Here is a 17,199-nt window from a genome sequence, read left to right on the forward strand (position 1 = left end):
CCATTCCCCAATAAGTGAACAGTGAAACACACACACACACACACACACACACACACACACACACAGTCCAAACATGGCTTAGGTTACGGAAAACAACAGTTTACCCATTGCCCTTTGAAATCATCATCAGACAATTTTGACATCATTGTTCAACATTTCTTAAAGTCCTTAATCTCAGAGGATTTAGCGTTTAATTTGGCCATCTGATTACAAAGTCAGCGTACTCTGTTGTTCACATTTCTCTTCTTCTCGCATTGTTCAACAGAACACACATGTTGTTATAGTGTGTATGTCCATGCAGCTGGCTCCTTCAGCATGTTCAGACCCGTCATTTAGAAGTGGAGATCCACTTCAGAATAACAATGACCCTTACACAATGACCGGGAGTCACTTGTTATTTCATGGAGAGACTCTAGACACTGGGAGAAGACGTACATATGTGAGGGCAACACGCAGAGACCAACTTTACAGAGGATCCGCTTCTGGGTCGAGTCCGCCAAAACCCGGACTCAACCCGGACTCAACCCGGACTCAACCCGGACTCAACCCAAAAAACTAAATCAAACCCCACGCCGACGCCGGTTAGTGACACAAACGTTGGATCAGTCGAAGGCGCAAAAAACACATATTATTCAGAGGCCAAGGTGTTGACACCTTCAGAGTCAAAGCATTAACCGTACTCTGCCAAGCAGGCTTTCAGCGATGACGATCATCAGAAACTGACTTAAAGAAATGAAGCATTGGCACCAGAGTATGGCTACCTCTCTGGAGATAAGTCCCCTTGGCAGAAGAGGGATCCGTTGTTCAACACGACAGTTCTTCAAATCAAGCAGCTGGGCTTGAGGTGCTGCTCACTGACTGTCATAGTATTGAATTAGCAGAACGCAAAGACCTTCGTGGAGTAAACCAATTAGCATGGGCCAATGTGGTGGTATGGCTTCTAAGCCTATGCCACATCAATAATTGATAACATGAAGAAACAAGTCCCTTCTGAATGCAATATAGATGTTTCATGGCCGTTGTGTGTTTGGCTGCATTTGCCTCTTGTTTGATGTCAGTAATGAGATTACTTCACCGGCTACTTTGGAAAGCTTATTGGAACCTGTGAGTCTTGTCAAATCACTTTTTGCACAATTCAGTCATTCATTTTTACTGATATGACACGCATACCGTGAGTATCCTACTTGTGAAACACTAAAAGGTGGACTGAAATTACTTGAACTTTGCCTTCTTTTAATTGGCTATGCTTCAAAACCGTAACTCTTTCCAAAAGTATGAAGGGTGAGATTAGATTTTAATGACAACTTCAGCCTGTGCCGGAACCCAGGCAAAGGAGCAGAGGAATTAGTCATGGGCTTTTGTGAACCATTTGTAATTCATGCCCGATCTGCCCTCTTCAAAACAGTTATCCTTTCCATGGGCAAATGTGTATCTTGTTATACAACTAGTCCAAAGGGGGTATTCCTGGATGGTGTTTCGGGCCCCATGAACCTCGCTCACACATCTTCTCTTGATTTTGAAATGTTGTTGAAACTCTCCAGTGGCGCCGTAGGCTACGAGAGCTGTCATGACTGGCGCACCGATCAGTTAGGAACCAGATACACTGTTTTTGCATTGTTTGAAAATATTTTGCAGTAAAAGTTTGGCATATGCAGAATAGATAATTCGAAAAGCAAGAACATAAAATAACTGCAAAACAAGGCCTTTTTTTAATGAAACAAATACAACATATTCCCTATTTGACATTGATACGTTTACAAAACACAATAAGAAATATGCTCATTCAAGCACTGCTTGTGACACATTTAGCCCAGTAATCTATATAGGCTGGATCAAGCCGCAGAATGAATGAAAAAACATTTTACTGATACAATGTGTCACTAACTTTAACATTTGTGTAGCGTTCACTAGGCAAGTAAAGGGTTTCCACTTCAATGGGTTAGGTACCATTGGTTATACTTGGGTCTTTAGAGTAGATACCGCCCTCCAGCGGACAACAGCCGAACAACAAAAAGTATAAGCCATGACTTGGAGGGTCTAGTTTCATGCCTCTCGCGCTGGCTGTGTTTTGTAGCCTTAAAATAGGCATCAGCTAGCTTAACCACGAGTTCACTCAGCTGGAAATACGATCTAACCACCCACATGTAGAATCTAGCAAGTTCATTCTCTACCAAGACTTGCACAATGAGTTTCGATAACTAAAAAAGTTACCTTTTGGTATGTAATGTGACAAAAAGAAAGATCGACCTTCAAAATCATAGTCAATCGAAAATATAATTTGGATTTTAAAATCAAGTTTTTGGATGCAACGTAAGTAAAAATAAACATTAATTTGACATCCAAAATATCAGCGATTTAAGATTGTGATTTCCACAGTAGGCTACATTAAAAAAATAATACAAAAGTAAATACCCTTCAAACTTAACCAATTAACGCTCATTAACAGTATTATTATACTGTTCTCACAGTAAAAAAAGTCCATCATCACAAGTTTTTGCAGTTTCTAATAAAAAAAGAAAATACTAAATAAAAATAAAACAACCATGCGGTCACAGTAATTCAGAACAAACTAGAATTCATCCATAAGTTTAAACCACGCTCAATGAATGTGAATGATCTACAAAATGAAGGTCTGATGATCTTAATCAACGGCAGGTTGCAACTGTTTCATAAATGACCAATCGCGGAAGTAAGAAATAAGCCCGTCCCCCAAACACGCAGAAGTCCAACACTGGAGCCTATGGTTTGCATAACAGCGTAGAACATAATAACTGTGAATAAGGCAGACATAATCCTCCCAATGCCAGTGGTGGTTCTAGGGCTAGAACCACTGCAAAGAGAAGATATGAGGTTCTGTGGATGTGATATGGCTGTTTGGCATGTGTGTGGCATGAAGAATACAAATATCTATATATCTATATATATCTATATATAGATATATATATACACATATATACACACATATATACACACACACACCATATATGGACTAAGTTTACCTCCAACCTGAACAAAAATATGAACTATAAAGCAACCCTTCGATCAACTTCCGATCGGCAACGGAAATCCTGAGATTTGAACCTTTGGAGAAACACCATTTCCCATAATCCTCTCTGGCGTGAGCTTTTAACGCAGCAGGGCGAGCCAGCTGGTCCCGCTCAGTGCGGCGGGACGAGGGCGGAGCCGGCTGCCCCCCCCACCACCACCACCACCACCAGGGGGGCGTGGCTTAGCGCGGGGGAGGGCAAGGCCAGGCGGAAGGCCGGGTTAACAGAGTCCAGCGACCCCCTCCGGGCGCCCCGGCCGTACGGGTGGCAGGGAGCGGCCTTGGGGGGGGGGGGGCAGGGGGGCCGTCCCTCCCAGCAGCCTGGGGACGAAGGTGAGGAGGAAGAGGAGGAGGAGGAGGAGGAGGAACAGGAGGAGCAGCGGGGGTCTCGGGGTGCAGGCTCCTCCTGTTCGAGGGCGGCGGTCTTGGGGGCGGTGGGCCGACCCAGGAGGCAGAGTTCTGACGAGCGGACCACCCTCTCCAGCAGCTCCTTTGGGCTCTGAGGGGGGAAAGAAAGGTCAAAAATAAGCGGTTATTAACCAAAAGAGAGGAACGGCTGATGGGGGGTGACTCGAAGGCCTAGCAGCAGCGAACAAACCAAACAGTTCGAACAGCAAGCGGTTAATAATGATTAGTCGATGAGGTTTTCGATGAGATGAGGTGAGGTGAGTTGAGTTGAGCACACGGGCCCGGGAAGTTAGAACAAGACGAGGTGAGAACACAAAGTACACAAGAGGACAGAACCTCCGTCTTATGCCGAGGGAGTGATGTGAAGCAGAACGAAGGCTGTGGATCGCAGATGGGGAGAAATCAGGGCATGAGGATATACGGTGGGCGGTGTCCCCAACACCATCACCAATGGCCCTATAAACCCCCCATCCTCTACCGGGCTTAGTGTGTGGAAAACAAGAATGATCAAAAAACAAAAAAAACACAGAAGAGATGCCCAAGAGATGATAAACAAACACAGGCGACAGAGGACGACGGCGAGGTTGAAGGCGTGGCACACACAGCGGGCGGTGAGATGGTGAAGAGGCGAGCTGAGGTTTTTGGGGGCGTGGTGGTTCCGTCCTACTCTTACCGTTCCCTTGGCAGGCCGGCCTTCAGGCCGTGCAGGACAAAGCAAAGTCCTGACAGTTCTCCTCCTACCAGACCGGGGCGGGGAGACAGCACAACAAACACAGAGGATTCAAACTACCAAGCGGCTGTGGATTGGAGGGAAGCATACTCCCAGAGTGGCATACAAATACAAATAAAAGAGGCATTCAAAATGTTCACATTGTATTAAACATAGGAGAGTTGAAAAGGATTAAACTTCAATAAGAGTCCAAAAACATATAAAATGTTTATTTATTAACTTAAAACATATAAAAAAACAAAAAACATGTTTAACCTTGAAATGATATGACATGATATAGTGAAAAAATAAAAACCTTGATTTGCGATAGCATTTGTGTAGGAAGGAATAATAATCAATTTCAGCTCGGCCACACTTTGAGCAGTGCTGTGCAAAACCGTTTCATCACAAAATCCCAAATCCCAACACCAGAGTTTAGGAATAAGCCAGCACAAGAGCATTCGCTCACAACTCATTTGGTTCCATACAAACCTGCAAAAAAAACCACAACCAACTCAGTAGCACTTCCTTTATGTTCAGTAGATCAAAGATAAGGCACAGTAGATATATATTTATATATTTCTATATTCTTTATAACAAAAGCTATACAAAAAAAAAGTATGTAAACAAGGATAAAAGTGTCGGATATCCACTGAAATGAAGTCGTCGTTTATTTTCGCACGGGCCGCCACTGTAACCGTGAACCGGTGACGTGGTACGCAGCCACCGCGTGGAAGCCTCGGTTGGTGCTGGTGGCTTCGAGCCCGGTGGACCTCAGGATCCAGCTACCGGCTACACCACGACACACACGGGAAGGGGGGTGGGGGGGGGGGGGGGTCTCTGGAGGGCTACCCGGACGGGAGGGGGGGTGTGAGGGGACGGGAGACGGGTCGTCCTACCATGCGCGTGTCGCTCTTGGCCATGAAAGGAGGCAGCTCGAGCTCTGGGGCGGCGGCGGCGGCGGCGGCGGCGGACGGGTCGTCGGGGGGAACCGAACCGCGTCTGTCAATCAGGCTGGAGGGAGGAAGCGGGGAGAGCGGGTGAGTGGGCGGCGTCCACTTGAGGCATGATAAGAGGATTCTGAAGCGGGTTCAATGTTGGGCTGTGCCCGACTCTGAATTTTCTGACCATTCGGCGGTCGTGCGGGGCAGGTCTTTTGGAGGTTTAAAAAAATGAGTTTTCTTTCTATTAACACTCTGTTTTGGTTTTGGTAGGCTATAGCTTTCTGTCAATCAAACTATAGGCTAGTGGATAATATTGGCTATAGTTAAACCACCACCGTCCGTGCACCAACTGTTCTGGTTTCAATAGGTATCCATTTCAGCACACGTCGTGCCGCATCAGTCCTTCTAAAATATATAATTATAATCCATATAAATATTATTCGTGTGCATTTTAATGTTTTCTATTTTTCGTTTTATTAATGCACACCACTCACTGACGAAATAAATAAATGAAAGGAAGACGTCGGGAAACCCCGCAGTCCACTCAGATTCTCTGAGTGGACTGCGGGGTTTCCCGACCGATGATTCGAATCATCGGCTATCAGGGGACAGCCCGAGTTCAATCAATAGTGAACAGAATCCACTTGATACATAAGACATGGATTCTGAAGCTGGTTAAAATGAAGGGCAAACAGAAAAAATCCGAGGATGTAGCCTTTTAAGACAACCGCGCGGGTCTACTTACCTCGGGGGCATGGGCCCACACAGCGTGACACAGCAGTTGGTGAAGACGCTGTTGTGGCTGTACGGGTTCACGCTGTCCGCCGCCCCTCTTTTACTGGACCAGGCGCCCTTTATCTGGAAGACAAACCAACCGCCGTATGTTCCCTTTCCGGGCTTTATCGAAACAATGCTACACCCCCCCCCCGTCACGTCACGTCACGTCACGTCACGTCATCACCAACCGACCACATCACCAAAGCGCTGCTTTGGGCTACAGGACAAGGAGCGTGTATGCTGGGACTCACGTCTTCGTTCGTCGTCAGGTTGGAGGCCACCAGGTACGTGTGGAAGCCCGAGAGGCCCACCACCGACCAGATGGAGAAGAAACAGATGACCAGCTCCACGACGGTGCGGGTGGGAGGGTCAAGGCTCAACAAGCGTCTGCGCGTCAGCCTCACGGGCCGACCGTGACTTTAACAAGTCGGCGATTGGGTTAGATTCACATTGGGGGGCCCGCCGAACGATTAAAAAGAGAAGAAAGCGAGGCATCATAACTTGTGCGATTTCCATTCGTTATCATCTATTCGACCGGTCGGCGGGCACATCCTGCGAGTGAGACGTGAGTCAGCCAGGCCGCCCCCTCCTCCTCCTCGAGGACCATCTGCCAAACAGCCCTCTGATCGGACCCACGCTCACCCCCCCGCGACGGGGTTGCTAGTGGCGCTCTCTGTGATCCTATTATGCGGGGGCTTAGGGCCGAGGAGCCACAGGAAACACCTCGTCACCGCCCGCGTGCTTATCTCTAGGGACGCTTTTGTTTTGACTGCATGCGCCTCGCCTTCAGTAGGCGGAGCTGTTGGTAACAGGGGGGGGGGGGTAATGTGATGGTAAAGGGGTAATGATGATGCTGAAGGGATAATAAAGTGGTAATGATTATGTTTGAGGGATAATGTTGATTCTTAAAGGGTAAGTTGTGATGGTGATGGTAAACCAGTAATGATTATGCTAAATGATATTCGCTGGAGGGGGGTGAATGATGACGCTGAGAAAGGATATCTTCCAGGACTTTCCTGGATCGATTGGACAAGACCTTTCCCTGATTGGGAGCCTATAGAATAGAAAAAATATAACAACAATATTATCAATATTCTGAATAGTATCCAATAAAGAGCAGGCATCAAGCAAAACATGTCAACTTTGCATTTCTTCAACTATTGTGTCTACCAGATGTTCCTATTGAGTAATAAAGCGTGTATACCGTGTGTGTACGAAGTGCCTATACTCACGTAAGGTAAGGTGGGTGATGACGCAGCCGAATATGAAGGAGATCAGGAAGGAGAGGGAGATGATGAAGCTGTAGAAGAAGCGGTAGTTGCGTCTGCCCACGCAGTTCCCCACCCACGGGCAGTGGTGGTCGAACCGCTCTGGAGGAAACGGCGGGTTTTATTCACGGCGATGAATGAGCGGCGAGTTAAGATAATCGAGTCTCTCCATGGCCGCGGTGACACCGGTCGTCTCACTGCTACTCTCATCATCCAAATCACGCCAGGAGGCGTTCGACTGTCCCGGTCTCTGTGACAGTCCCAGAACAGATCTCGCTCACATTGCAAGGGCGATCAGATGAGCTAGAACGAACGCATCCCGAAGGGCCGACGGTCGGGTCGTCTTTCGGATCCGATGGCGTCACAGTGTGGACGGCTATCTGAGCACACCAGACTAGTGTGTCTACGTCATTAGAGCACTGTGCCCGCCAGGATTCTCCCGGTATGCTTTGTATGCTCAGGCTACTACCAATGTCTAGCACTGAAGATGGAAGAACATAAGTTGCGATGAAGACATGATACCTGTTGGCGTTCAGGTCAGATACCACTGACTGTCCAGGCTAAAGTACATCAGGGGCCAGGCTGTAGCGTAATGCATGCATAGACAATCACCTCTGTCGCACTCTCCTCCACAACGCACCTTTGGTGCAGGACCCATCGCTACACACCATTTTGAGCAGAAGTTAACAACAACAGGGCTTCTCTTCCTCCCAGCGCCATATTCGAACATGTTTTTTTTAACCGGGAAGTGTTTATGCCAGAGGGTGAAATGCGAACACAGATAACAAGAATTGCATTGAAAGGACACGGGTATCTGAAGGGGAAAAATATACAGACATCATCACCACACATCCACCAAAACATTCTGGAGCAAACATTTACTTCTCATAACAAGAAGACAACCCTAAGAATTTCTCAAGTGCGAATAAAGATAGATAACAACTTTATCAATTAATCATAGTCCCTGTTCTTCACACCTAGCATTAACAGGGGGTTTTTGGGTGATCCGATCGCAAGTCGACAGTTCTCAGTATATGTGTCAATGCACCCAAGACGCATTTTGAGCCGATCGCACAGACGGCTTTAGGAGGTGTTCTGGGCAACATCTGGCCACATTCTTCAAGCAGTGTACGTTCAAATGTGCCACAATTAAAGACTACATACTCAACTGACGTCCACGGCGTGAGCAGTTGACATGTAGCAACAATGACTATGTAGGCCAGTGTATCGCTGAGAAGAACGCTTAAATACAGACTGCATGGATGGCATTGACATCTAAGCCTTTCTGACACAACATGAGACGGCATAGGAAACATAGAAACTAAATGTATTCTCACCCACACAGTTGTCACACAGGCTGCAGTGGGAGGTCCGGGGAGGCCGGAACATCTTGCAGGTGAAGCAGTACTTAAGCTTCACCACCTGCTCCCTGATGACAATCTCCCGTGTGCGCGGCGGGGGTCGGTACGAAGACGTCCCCGTTGTGTCTTCCAAGGTTAACCAAAGGCCGGAAAAATACAAATAAATACAAACAATAGAATCACAGGCATACATAAAACACATGTACACGTGATGAATGACATACGAGCTGATTTTATAGCGTGTGTTTATAGGTTCTGCGACCGATACTGAAGGGATACTAGGTAATGTTTTGATAGGACTGACAGATTGCAGAAATCCTTCGAGTACTGCACAATAATTGTTCCCATCAATGTCTTTGAACAGACAGTAATCTACTTAGGTCCAGAAAACGGTCCTCTGCTGTCGGTTCCATCTGGCCATGAATTGAGAAGGTAAACCCCTCTCGTCCCATCTGTGTTCCCAGTAAGCATCTCCAAAACCCCGTCCTACCGATCTGCCGCTCAACGTCTGCTGCCTCGTCTGGCGTTGCCCTGGGTAGTATGCCCGGGTCGGTGAGACTGGTTTGTAGAAGGGAGACGACCACGAATACAAAAAGCACTCCGCCGATCACAGGTATAAAGACGGTCAAATGCTCCACTAGGAACGGGCAGCTGCCGGGGAAGACACCAGAGACCATAAGAGCATGTATTCGGGGTTACTTTAATAAGTGTATGAGTGTTGTATTTGACACAAACTTGTAATTGTAAATAAGCATAGTTATACTCACTCGAACGCAAAGAAAAGGCCACAAGTCACAACAATAAGGCCCAGTGTCAGAGGGAGGACCCCACTCTGTCTGGCGAGAATTATTCGTCCATCGCAGTAAAATCTATTCTTTCCAGGGAAAACTTCCCACTTCCTCCGGCTCCGCTGGGCACTGCTCTGCCCGCCGGCGCAGCTCTGTGCGGACGGGTTGGACGCGGAAAGCGTCCGTGGGTCTATCTGCTGGTACTCACAACTCTTCATGGTGAAGACCCAGTCCAGTGTATGAGGGGGGGCTGAAGGCACATGTATCTGACACGACAGGCTATAACTTGTGTTCAAAACGCGTCCACTTCTTCAAGATAGCCATTCATCCTGTATTGGCGACTTGAGGATAGCGGTTAGCGTAGCAGCCGAGGCGCTACCGTTAGCTAGTCCCACAGCGTCGGTCGACCCGAGTTGAATCCCTTCTCTAAACAATCTACCATTGTTGCGATGGTGAACCCATTGATTAGCATTGACCTTCACTCATAAAACCCGTTATTGTGTCATTGATACACTACAAAATGTCTGGCGTGTCTTTTTCTTTAAGCGTCAGCCAGCCTACGTCACTGTTTGGACGATGACGCTCCCATCCAGAGGTGAGGTTGGGTTTCAGCATCGGGTCTGGCTCTGTTCAGACCTGAGACAGGCCCAGGTGTAGGTGTCGCCCCTTTCATACCACTGGGACATGAGTTGAAATAAGTACGATAGTATAGAAATTGTATAGGCCTTTATAAATATGTAGTAGGCCTAATTAGATTGATTATAAATAGTTTCCTACAACTCAAATTGGTTCACATACTGAATCCATTTCTAAAAGAGCCATCCCAATTGCCCTTTAAGACGTATAATATGCCCAGAATGGGGAATATTTGGATGTTTTCATGCCTTAGTGGCTTTAAGGGCCACTTTTCTGATAGATGAAACGGGCATTTTGCTCACATACATGTTGAAATACTGTTAAAGTCAAGTGTGAACATGTTCGTGAGTGAGGACGAGCGAAAACAAAAAGCAAGTCTTATCTTCTTCATTTCCACACTATTGTTTGAGGGTTTGAAAGGTGGAGTCAAAGCGTTAGTGTTAGAGATAACTGATAGACTGCGTCTGAACTCTTTTTTAGGTTACAGAACATCTGATTTACTGATTTCGAACCAAGCCAAAGCCTCAGTCCTCAGATCTCTCAGAGTTCCGTATTGTTTTGGGTGAGGTCAGTGTACATGTAACTCCAGTTACACGTTGATAGGCAAAGGTTATGGCACATTTAGTTATGTTTAAGTAAAAAATCTTCTCATCTGGGAAGAAATAATGTGTTTCAATGCTTGAAATGGAAGTCGATTGTTTGTTGAGCCGTTGAAGCTGGTTTATGCTTCCTAAAAACAGAACAGTAGAGGGCAGAAAAAACGATCTGGAGAAACATTGTAAAGAAACGCAGGCGTACGGAAGCCGAGAACGGCCATCGATTATTAATTTTTTTATGCACTGTTATCTCTCAGGCGAGCTCATGGTTTATTTACTTGATTTTGCATATGCGAATTTGTCTCTATCCCTCAGGCTACTCCTAATCTACATTGTACCATTAACATACTCCCCTTTTTACTCACCTTCCTATCTGATGCATGTTTCTTTTATTGGTTAAATTAATAATGCAATAATCCATAGAGCCTCATTGTAAAACCAAAAAGTTGTAGACCAATTACATTTTCAACTATAGGTTAAGCAGTTATGTTTTTTTTATATGCGTAGACATATATCACTAGTTTGTTTAGATTAAAAATAATCCAGATAATAGATAACAGATAACCTTAGATAACAGATAACCTTTTTTCTTTTTGCATTTTCATCAGCGACACCTTTGGCGATAAACGGTAATTTCTCCCAGATATAAAGTTTCGCCACCGAAACCCAGTTTGTAACTTTAGTAATACAGTAAATGATAGGGCTTTTATCAATGGATTTTAGGATGAACCACCACTGTGATGCCTCATTTAGTAATAGATTGTTACTTAATTAACATATTTAATCACATTGAAATCTTCCGAGATTAATAATTATTTTTATGTAACCATTTGACAGCCCATTCGTCATAAATGCAGTTGGTCATTGCAAGGCCACTTCCCTTTGGTTTTAGGGAGTTTTCCCTTCCCCTTTTCAGGGCCGTGTTGCATCATGTTGGCCTGTGAGGCTATTTGAGACCACCACTGTGATGAAATAACAAACGTACTTGATTTGACATAAAACTTTACAAATATTGATTACCAGATTATCCCTCTCCATTATTTAAAAAAAAAATTCGAATGAGATATCTGAGAAGATAAGGATATCTCCGACATAAATAAATGTGATAGCAAAAAGTTTAAAGTAACTTTTTTGCGAGCACGCAAGTTTTTATTTCCAGAAACCTCCTAGCTGCGACATTTGAGAAAGCTGTGGAAATGCAATGATGAATCACAATTGAAACGAAAGAAAAATATAATTACTAATAATCCTGTCACTGTATTTTAAGTAATTGGTTGCCATTTATTTTACATGTAGAGTTGGTAATGAAATATCATGCAATTAAGTCCTTACTTTATGGCTTTGACTTTTTAAGGTGTAGTATGTAGAATTAGTGGCATAGCGGAACGGACTTGGCAGAAATGGATAAAGTATCATAAGTATGTTTGAAGTGTATAATCCCATGGAAATATACATAGTTGTGTTCTGTTACCTTAGAATAGGCCTTTTATCTACAAAGGGAGCGGGTACTCTTCCACAGAGCTTGCCTAGTGCACCGACATGTTTTTAGAATAGACTATGGGCTCTATAGAGAATTTAAAAAAATCATAAACACTATCTAACTTATAAACGTTGACCTTACTTTTACATACCAATCATAAATCCATCAAGGAATCTCATCACTTGAAGGTTTGCTACTCAATGCTGTCATAGAAGATGACATCCTTTTGGAAAACAACTACTTAATCCTACCACTGCTGCTACTGGCCCCTTACAGGCCAGAGCTACGTCTTTGGAAAGGGAGAGTTGGGGCAAAGGGGAGGTGGGGGAACTCAGTTTGATGCAATCTGCAACCTCGACGCTAGATGCCACTAAATCCTCCACACTGTACGCTTAAACTGTGATTTGATTATGAGAAATAAAAAGACTTATAGCAATAAATTGTAAAATAAGACCCCCCCCCCCCCCCCCCCCCCCCCAGCCCTCACTGAAAAGTATTGCATTAGGAGTAAACAGGCGTGTAGTGTGTTAAGTCCAGGGCAAGAAATTGCAATGGAGCGCCAAGCCAAGCACCCAGTAAGACAAGAAGTATCCCAGGATGCATTGCGTGGTGGCTGAGCAGTTCCTCCAGTGGGGGAGCAGTGCACTGACGGGGTTGTGGAGCGGGTTCGCGCCCCCGCTCCTCGTCGCGCCGTGCGCCCGCAGCTGAACATTGGGCACCGACGTCTTGCGCCGGTGGAGCAGCGGTTCGTTGAGCAGGAGGAGGTGAGCGCTGATCCAGAACGGGACGGGCGTGGACGAGGCCAGGAATCGGGTCAGAACCTGGACACAAAAAAGGAGCGCGATCAGAAGAGGCCGTATAGGCAATAGGCATCACGATGCAATGATAAGGAATCGCCGTTTCCCTTTAATGCAAGTCGACCCGGGGGGAGGTGCTTACCTGAACGTGCATGCACAACGTCCCGAATATCAAAAGCGCCGTGGAGTGCACCACGTACACAAACACCTTGGGGTTGAAGAACCCCGGCGTGGGCTTGTCCAGACGCCGGCGGGCGCTCTCCCAGAGCCCCAGTCGGAGGCACATGTCCGGGTTGGCCTGGTAGTACGCGTACGCCGCCATGATGCCCAGGCTGGCCATGGGCAGGGCGAGCAGGAAGTTGGGGATCTGCTTCAGCTCAAAGTAGCGCAGGAAGCCCACGTCCCAATACACGTCCTGGATGTGCGTGTAGAGCAGCGGCAGGGGCCTCATGCACCACAGCGGCGGCGGCCCGTTCTCGTCGGGCATCCGGTAGCCCTTCCTCCTGGCCAGGGAGACGAGCGCCGGCGGGACGCGCTCCAGGGCGGTGGACGGCGTGCAGAACGTCCGGTAGCCGTAGTACTGGAACGCGCAGAAGGGCAGCGCGATGAGGCCCGTGCCCAGCAGCGAGGTGACCAGGAGGCGCGCGACGACCCACGCGTAGCGGAGCGCCTTGCCGCGGCCCGTGGTCGTGGTGCGGTACGCGCGGATCTGGGACAGCGCGTTCAGCGACGGCAGGTACAGCAGGAACCCGATGTTCACCAGGCCGTTGGACCGGGCCGCCGTGGCGATGCCCAGCGCGAGGCAGGCTCTGAAGGTGAACCCTTTCTCCAGGAGGAAGAGGCCGCCGAAGGTGAGCGCGGCAAACAAGCTCTCCGAGTAGCCCGAGGTCATGAAGACGTTGGCGGGAGTGAGGCAGTACAGCAGGCTGGAGAGGAGAGCCAGGCGCCTGTCCTGCAGAACGACTCTGCTCATTGCATACAACGCTACAGCGCTCAGAAGGAAGAGGGCACTGTTGCCCACAGCAACCGCTAGGAGCAGCCTTCCCCTCACCGACAGCCAACCGCTGAGGGGCCACAGCAGCGTCTCCGCCAGGCCGCGCAGAATCACCGGGAGAAGGGGGAAGAAAGCGAAGTTGTGCTCATACAGGTAACCTCTCTCGGCAATGAAGAGGTAATGCTCGGCATCCCAATGAGAAAGTCCGCCAAAACACCACTCCACAGCAGAGTCCAAATACAGAGGCTCCTCGACTCTTGGGGGTCTGAAGGCATCGGCTTCATGATCGGGAATGGCAGCATTTAACAGAGCCTGCATAGAGACAACATCTTTGAATGTACAGCAGTGACAATTATGAATTGGCTGTCTGGCGACATACTACACATTTACTACAATTATTTCTTTCCAAAAGGTATTGCTTCATGAAATATATCCATTAACTAAGTACAATATATATTGAACCACAACAATGCTAGTATGAATCATACTGCTCATTTCGAGTCGATTACAATAAGCAATACAGAGTTCACTACATCACCAAATGTTCCATAAAAGCACAAAACTGACCTGCAACAACAGAGACAGAGCTCTTGTAACGATGGCGAAATGTAGAACTACTCTGACATCCATGGTCACAACAAACAAGATAATGTTGGCCAAAGGTTGGTTATAAAATGCATTGCACCAGCTGATAGACAAGGGCCAGAATGGTGCAAGATGAATGTTCAGCCCATCATCTTTTTAATTCGAGACAACATGGAGTCAATCAGAACATGGCTATTTGGTCTTACACTTTCGGACAAAGCAAAACAGTCGATTAGCATCAATGACATTTTAACTTCCCATCTTGACGCACGACGATCTCATTGTTTTCATGTCCTCGTTCTGCAGCAGCGGCAGAGGTTTCAATTGAAATGTTCACTTCCGGTTCTTTCTCAACTTGAACTTCAAAATAAAAGTTACCGAAGAAATGTCTTTTAAGTTGCTCCGACAAAATTTAATTAGGGGTCACATTAATTTTGTATTCATAATAGTCTCTTTATTAAACTTGCTGATTTATGTTCGAGCAATTCCACGAATCCGAGTCTCCCAGCAACCTATTAATCATCTTCGTTGCCATTGACCGCATAACAAATTCCTTATATAAAAAAAAACATACGTTTACTTCTTTAAATCATTCGTTTTGAAAAAAAACGTTTTTGTTTTTTTATTGGTTAAATAAAGTCTGGGTTACTTTAGCTCATGACTTTTAGCAATTAAATATGTATATATTTTGTGATATTCAATGTGGTAAAAAAATATTATCCTCCATGTTTTTCCCTGGTGGTATTTATGTTTCTATGAGTCCGAATAAGGTGCTGTAGAATAGTCAATGTACATTTGTAAGTTGATTTAATGAAAAATACTGTATATATATAAAACACATTTCAAATAGTTTTAATCTTGGGCCCACAGTTCACTCTTTGTCATTACCTTCCGTGATCCTTTTATTTTTTGGACCAATTTGAGAATGTGCCAATACAACTGCAGAAGCACCCACGGTTCTAACCAAATTTATTCGTGTGCGCAACACAAACATCACATGCAGAGAAACGAAACCAGTAAACAGCTTACGAAGATTTAATGTACATTTATTCTTACCACGTGGAACATATAGTATAAAGATTTCATACTGAATAAATGATATTCATTGAGCCAAAAAAGGAAAAGGGAGGAATTTACATGATGTCTTAGCTACATAGTCTGAAATACAAATATGCAGAATCCATATTACAGGAGAAAAGAATTGTCAAATGTGTACTTCATCTGGAGTTTATTTCTGTTGTACCGGGAGATGAGAGCTTTCTGCCGTACTATAGTGGGAGAGCAGAGGGAGGGGGGGGGGGGGGGGGGTGTTCCAACAGGCCTGGTGAGTATGAACCAGGGTCCTTTCGTTTCGTCAGCCTCAATCCCTCACCCACAACAACGGTGAGAATAGTGACACAGACGGGAGACAGACACCAAGAAAAGGGGGGGGGAAGTGTAATGTACAACATCATATATACACCACAGCAACGCTGTATCTGAAGTTGAAAACCAAGTCCCACGGAGGTGATTTCTTCTCCTACGGGGGATTCATACAATCAAGGGATGAAGGAGAGGAGGTCAGGGTGTTGTAGGTTTCTCGATACTTTGGGGAAGAAAGCCGTCGTGTTTCTCTTTTTATTTTTTATTTCTCTTTGACAAAAAAAAATAACGACTAAAATGACCATGGAACTCTAGGAACAGCCACATGTGTCAGCTTCTGTGTGCGTGGGTGTATACCTGTGTGTGTGTGTGTGTGTATACGTGTGTGTGTGTGTATATATGTGTGTGTGTGTGTGTGTGTGTGTGTGTATGCTTTACACTCAGAGCAGTATGGTACAGAAAATGTCCTACAATCTACTGCACTCTGCACAGGCCAACCTGGTGAAGATGGGGATGGACAGCGAGGGGGGGGGTGGTCTGCTGTTGTCCTGGGGGGCGGGGCGGGGCGGGGGGGGGGGGGAGAAGCCATCCCCTTTACGGCAGCTCGTTACCAGGAGGCCACATGTTCTGACTCTGCCCCTGCTCACCTCTGGCGAGCCCACGACTCCTCGTGGGGCGGGGGGGGGGGGGGGGGGGGTGCTAGGGCACAACCGTGTCTCCCAAACTTACTGTAAACGAGACAGCAACTTTGGTTACAGTTTTTGTTTTTCAGCTATGTACTTTAATTTTATTTATCTTTATTAAAAATTACCCCCCCACCCCCCGACTTTCTCCCCCCCCCCATCCCCCCCTCCTCCTCCTCCTCCTCCTCCTCCTCCTCCCTCTGAGTGCAGAGCCGTCATCCGACCGCAGTGCCCGGCTGCTTCTCGTCCGGTCGGTAGTGTAGTAGTGTCCACGGGCTGCCCCCCCCCCCCCCCTCCGGCCCCCCGCCTCCCCCGCCCTCCCCCCCCCCCATGTCACTGGAGCGAGGACGGGGCGGAGAGGAGAGGATGGGGGGGGGGGGGGGTCTCGAGAATGGAATCTGAAGGGTTTTGCATAAATTAAAAACAGTCATTTGAGCTTTCCCCCCCCCCCCCCCCCCCCCCCATCCCCACGACCCCCTTTTTAAACATACAAGCCAGGTTCACCCAGGAGAGACCGGACAGGGCTGTCCAACCCCCCCCTCCCCCACTCTCCTCCCCCACTCTCCCCTCTTCCCCCTCCCTCCCCCACGGAAAAAAAGGTGGAGCCACAGCTCCCTACAGCTGTCATGACTGGCCAATCAGAAAGAGTACATCACAGATGACGTGGGACACCAGCGAGTTCATGAGCGGCGAGACGGAGAGGTCGAGCAGGCGCGACTCGTACAGCGTGAACTCCGAGTGGTTCTCCTCCACCCGGGCCAAGGC

The 17,199-nt window shown here is 47.0% G+C and overlaps 2 protein-coding genes and 1 long non-coding RNA gene across 4 annotated transcripts; 1 reads left to right on the forward strand and 2 right to left on the reverse strand.

The window, feature by feature from the left end:
- Positions 1–1,686: 1,686 nt before the first annotated feature.
- On the reverse strand, positions 1,687–10,495 carry zdhhc18a (zinc finger DHHC-type palmitoyltransferase 18a). 2 transcript variants are annotated; one of them, XM_060053229.1, is made up of 10 exons: positions 9,281–10,489; positions 9,004–9,164; positions 8,490–8,639; positions 7,117–7,254; positions 6,887–6,938; positions 6,136–6,238; positions 5,853–5,965; positions 5,063–5,177; positions 4,128–4,191; positions 3,405–3,545 (listed from the first exon to the last, which is right to left on the reverse strand). In XM_060053229.1, exons 1-9 carry the CDS (start codon positions 9,517–9,519, stop codon positions 4,150–4,152), a joined length of 1,113 nt encoding a protein of 370 aa, XP_059909212.1. In that variant the 5' UTR covers positions 9,520–10,489; the 3' UTR covers positions 3,405–3,545; positions 4,128–4,149. The 2 variants fall into 2 exon arrangements, with proteins under 2 accessions (XP_059909211.1, XP_059909212.1); XM_060053228.1 differs by lacking the exon at positions 4,128–4,191 and having other exon boundaries at positions 1,687–3,545; positions 9,281–10,495.
- A 1,154-nt stretch (positions 10,496–11,649) lies between these two features.
- Positions 11,650–14,747, reverse strand: pigv (phosphatidylinositol glycan anchor biosynthesis, class V). Its single transcript, XM_060053210.1, has 3 exons — positions 14,372–14,747; positions 12,953–14,116; positions 11,650–12,834 (listed from the first exon to the last, which is right to left on the reverse strand). Exons 1-3 carry the CDS (start codon positions 14,432–14,434, stop codon positions 12,541–12,543), a joined length of 1,521 nt encoding a protein of 506 aa, XP_059909193.1. The 5' UTR covers positions 14,435–14,747; the 3' UTR covers positions 11,650–12,540.
- Positions 14,748–15,700: 953 nt separating this feature from the next.
- Positions 15,701–16,542, forward strand: LOC132458933 (uncharacterized). Its single transcript, XR_009526034.1, has 2 exons — positions 15,701–16,286; positions 16,334–16,542. It is a non-coding gene; the product is annotated as an uncharacterized LOC132458933 (long non-coding RNA).
- Positions 16,543–17,199: the final 657 nt, after the last annotated feature.

The sequence above is a fragment of the Gadus macrocephalus genome, chromosome 6 (assembly GCF_031168955.1).
Source record: "Gadus macrocephalus chromosome 6, ASM3116895v1".
NCBI classification, from domain to species: Eukaryota; Metazoa; Chordata; class Actinopteri; order Gadiformes; family Gadidae; genus Gadus; species Gadus macrocephalus.

What these genes read in the sequence shown, in the direction of transcription:
- zdhhc18a (XM_060053228.1), bottom strand. Translation starts at nt 9,519, where the DNA reads ATGAAGAGTTGTGAGTACCAGCAGATAGACCCACGGACGCTTTCCGCG. An exon ending in GGCCTTTTCTTTGCGTTCGA is followed by an intron (nt 9,165 to 9,280) that starts GTGAGTATAACT and finishes CTTCCCCGGCAG; the next exon opens with CTGCCCGTTCCTAGTGGAGC. An exon ending in CCTGTGTGACAACTGTGTGG is followed by an intron (nt 7,255 to 8,489) that starts GTGAGAATACAT and finishes CGTTTCCTCCAG; the next exon opens with AGCGGTTCGACCACCACTGC.
- pigv (XM_060053210.1), bottom strand. Translation starts at nt 14,434, where the DNA reads ATGGATGTCAGAGTAGTTCTACATTTCGCCATCGTTACAAGAGCTCTG. An exon ending in CTCTGTCTCTGTTGTTGCAG is followed by an intron (nt 14,117 to 14,371) that starts GTCAGTTTTGTG and finishes GTCTCTATGCAG; the next exon opens with GCTCTGTTAAATGCTGCCAT. An exon ending in CGTTGTGCATGCACGTTCAG is followed by an intron (nt 12,835 to 12,952) that starts GTAAGCACCTCC and finishes TTTTGTGTCCAG; the next exon opens with GTTCTGACCCGATTCCTGGC.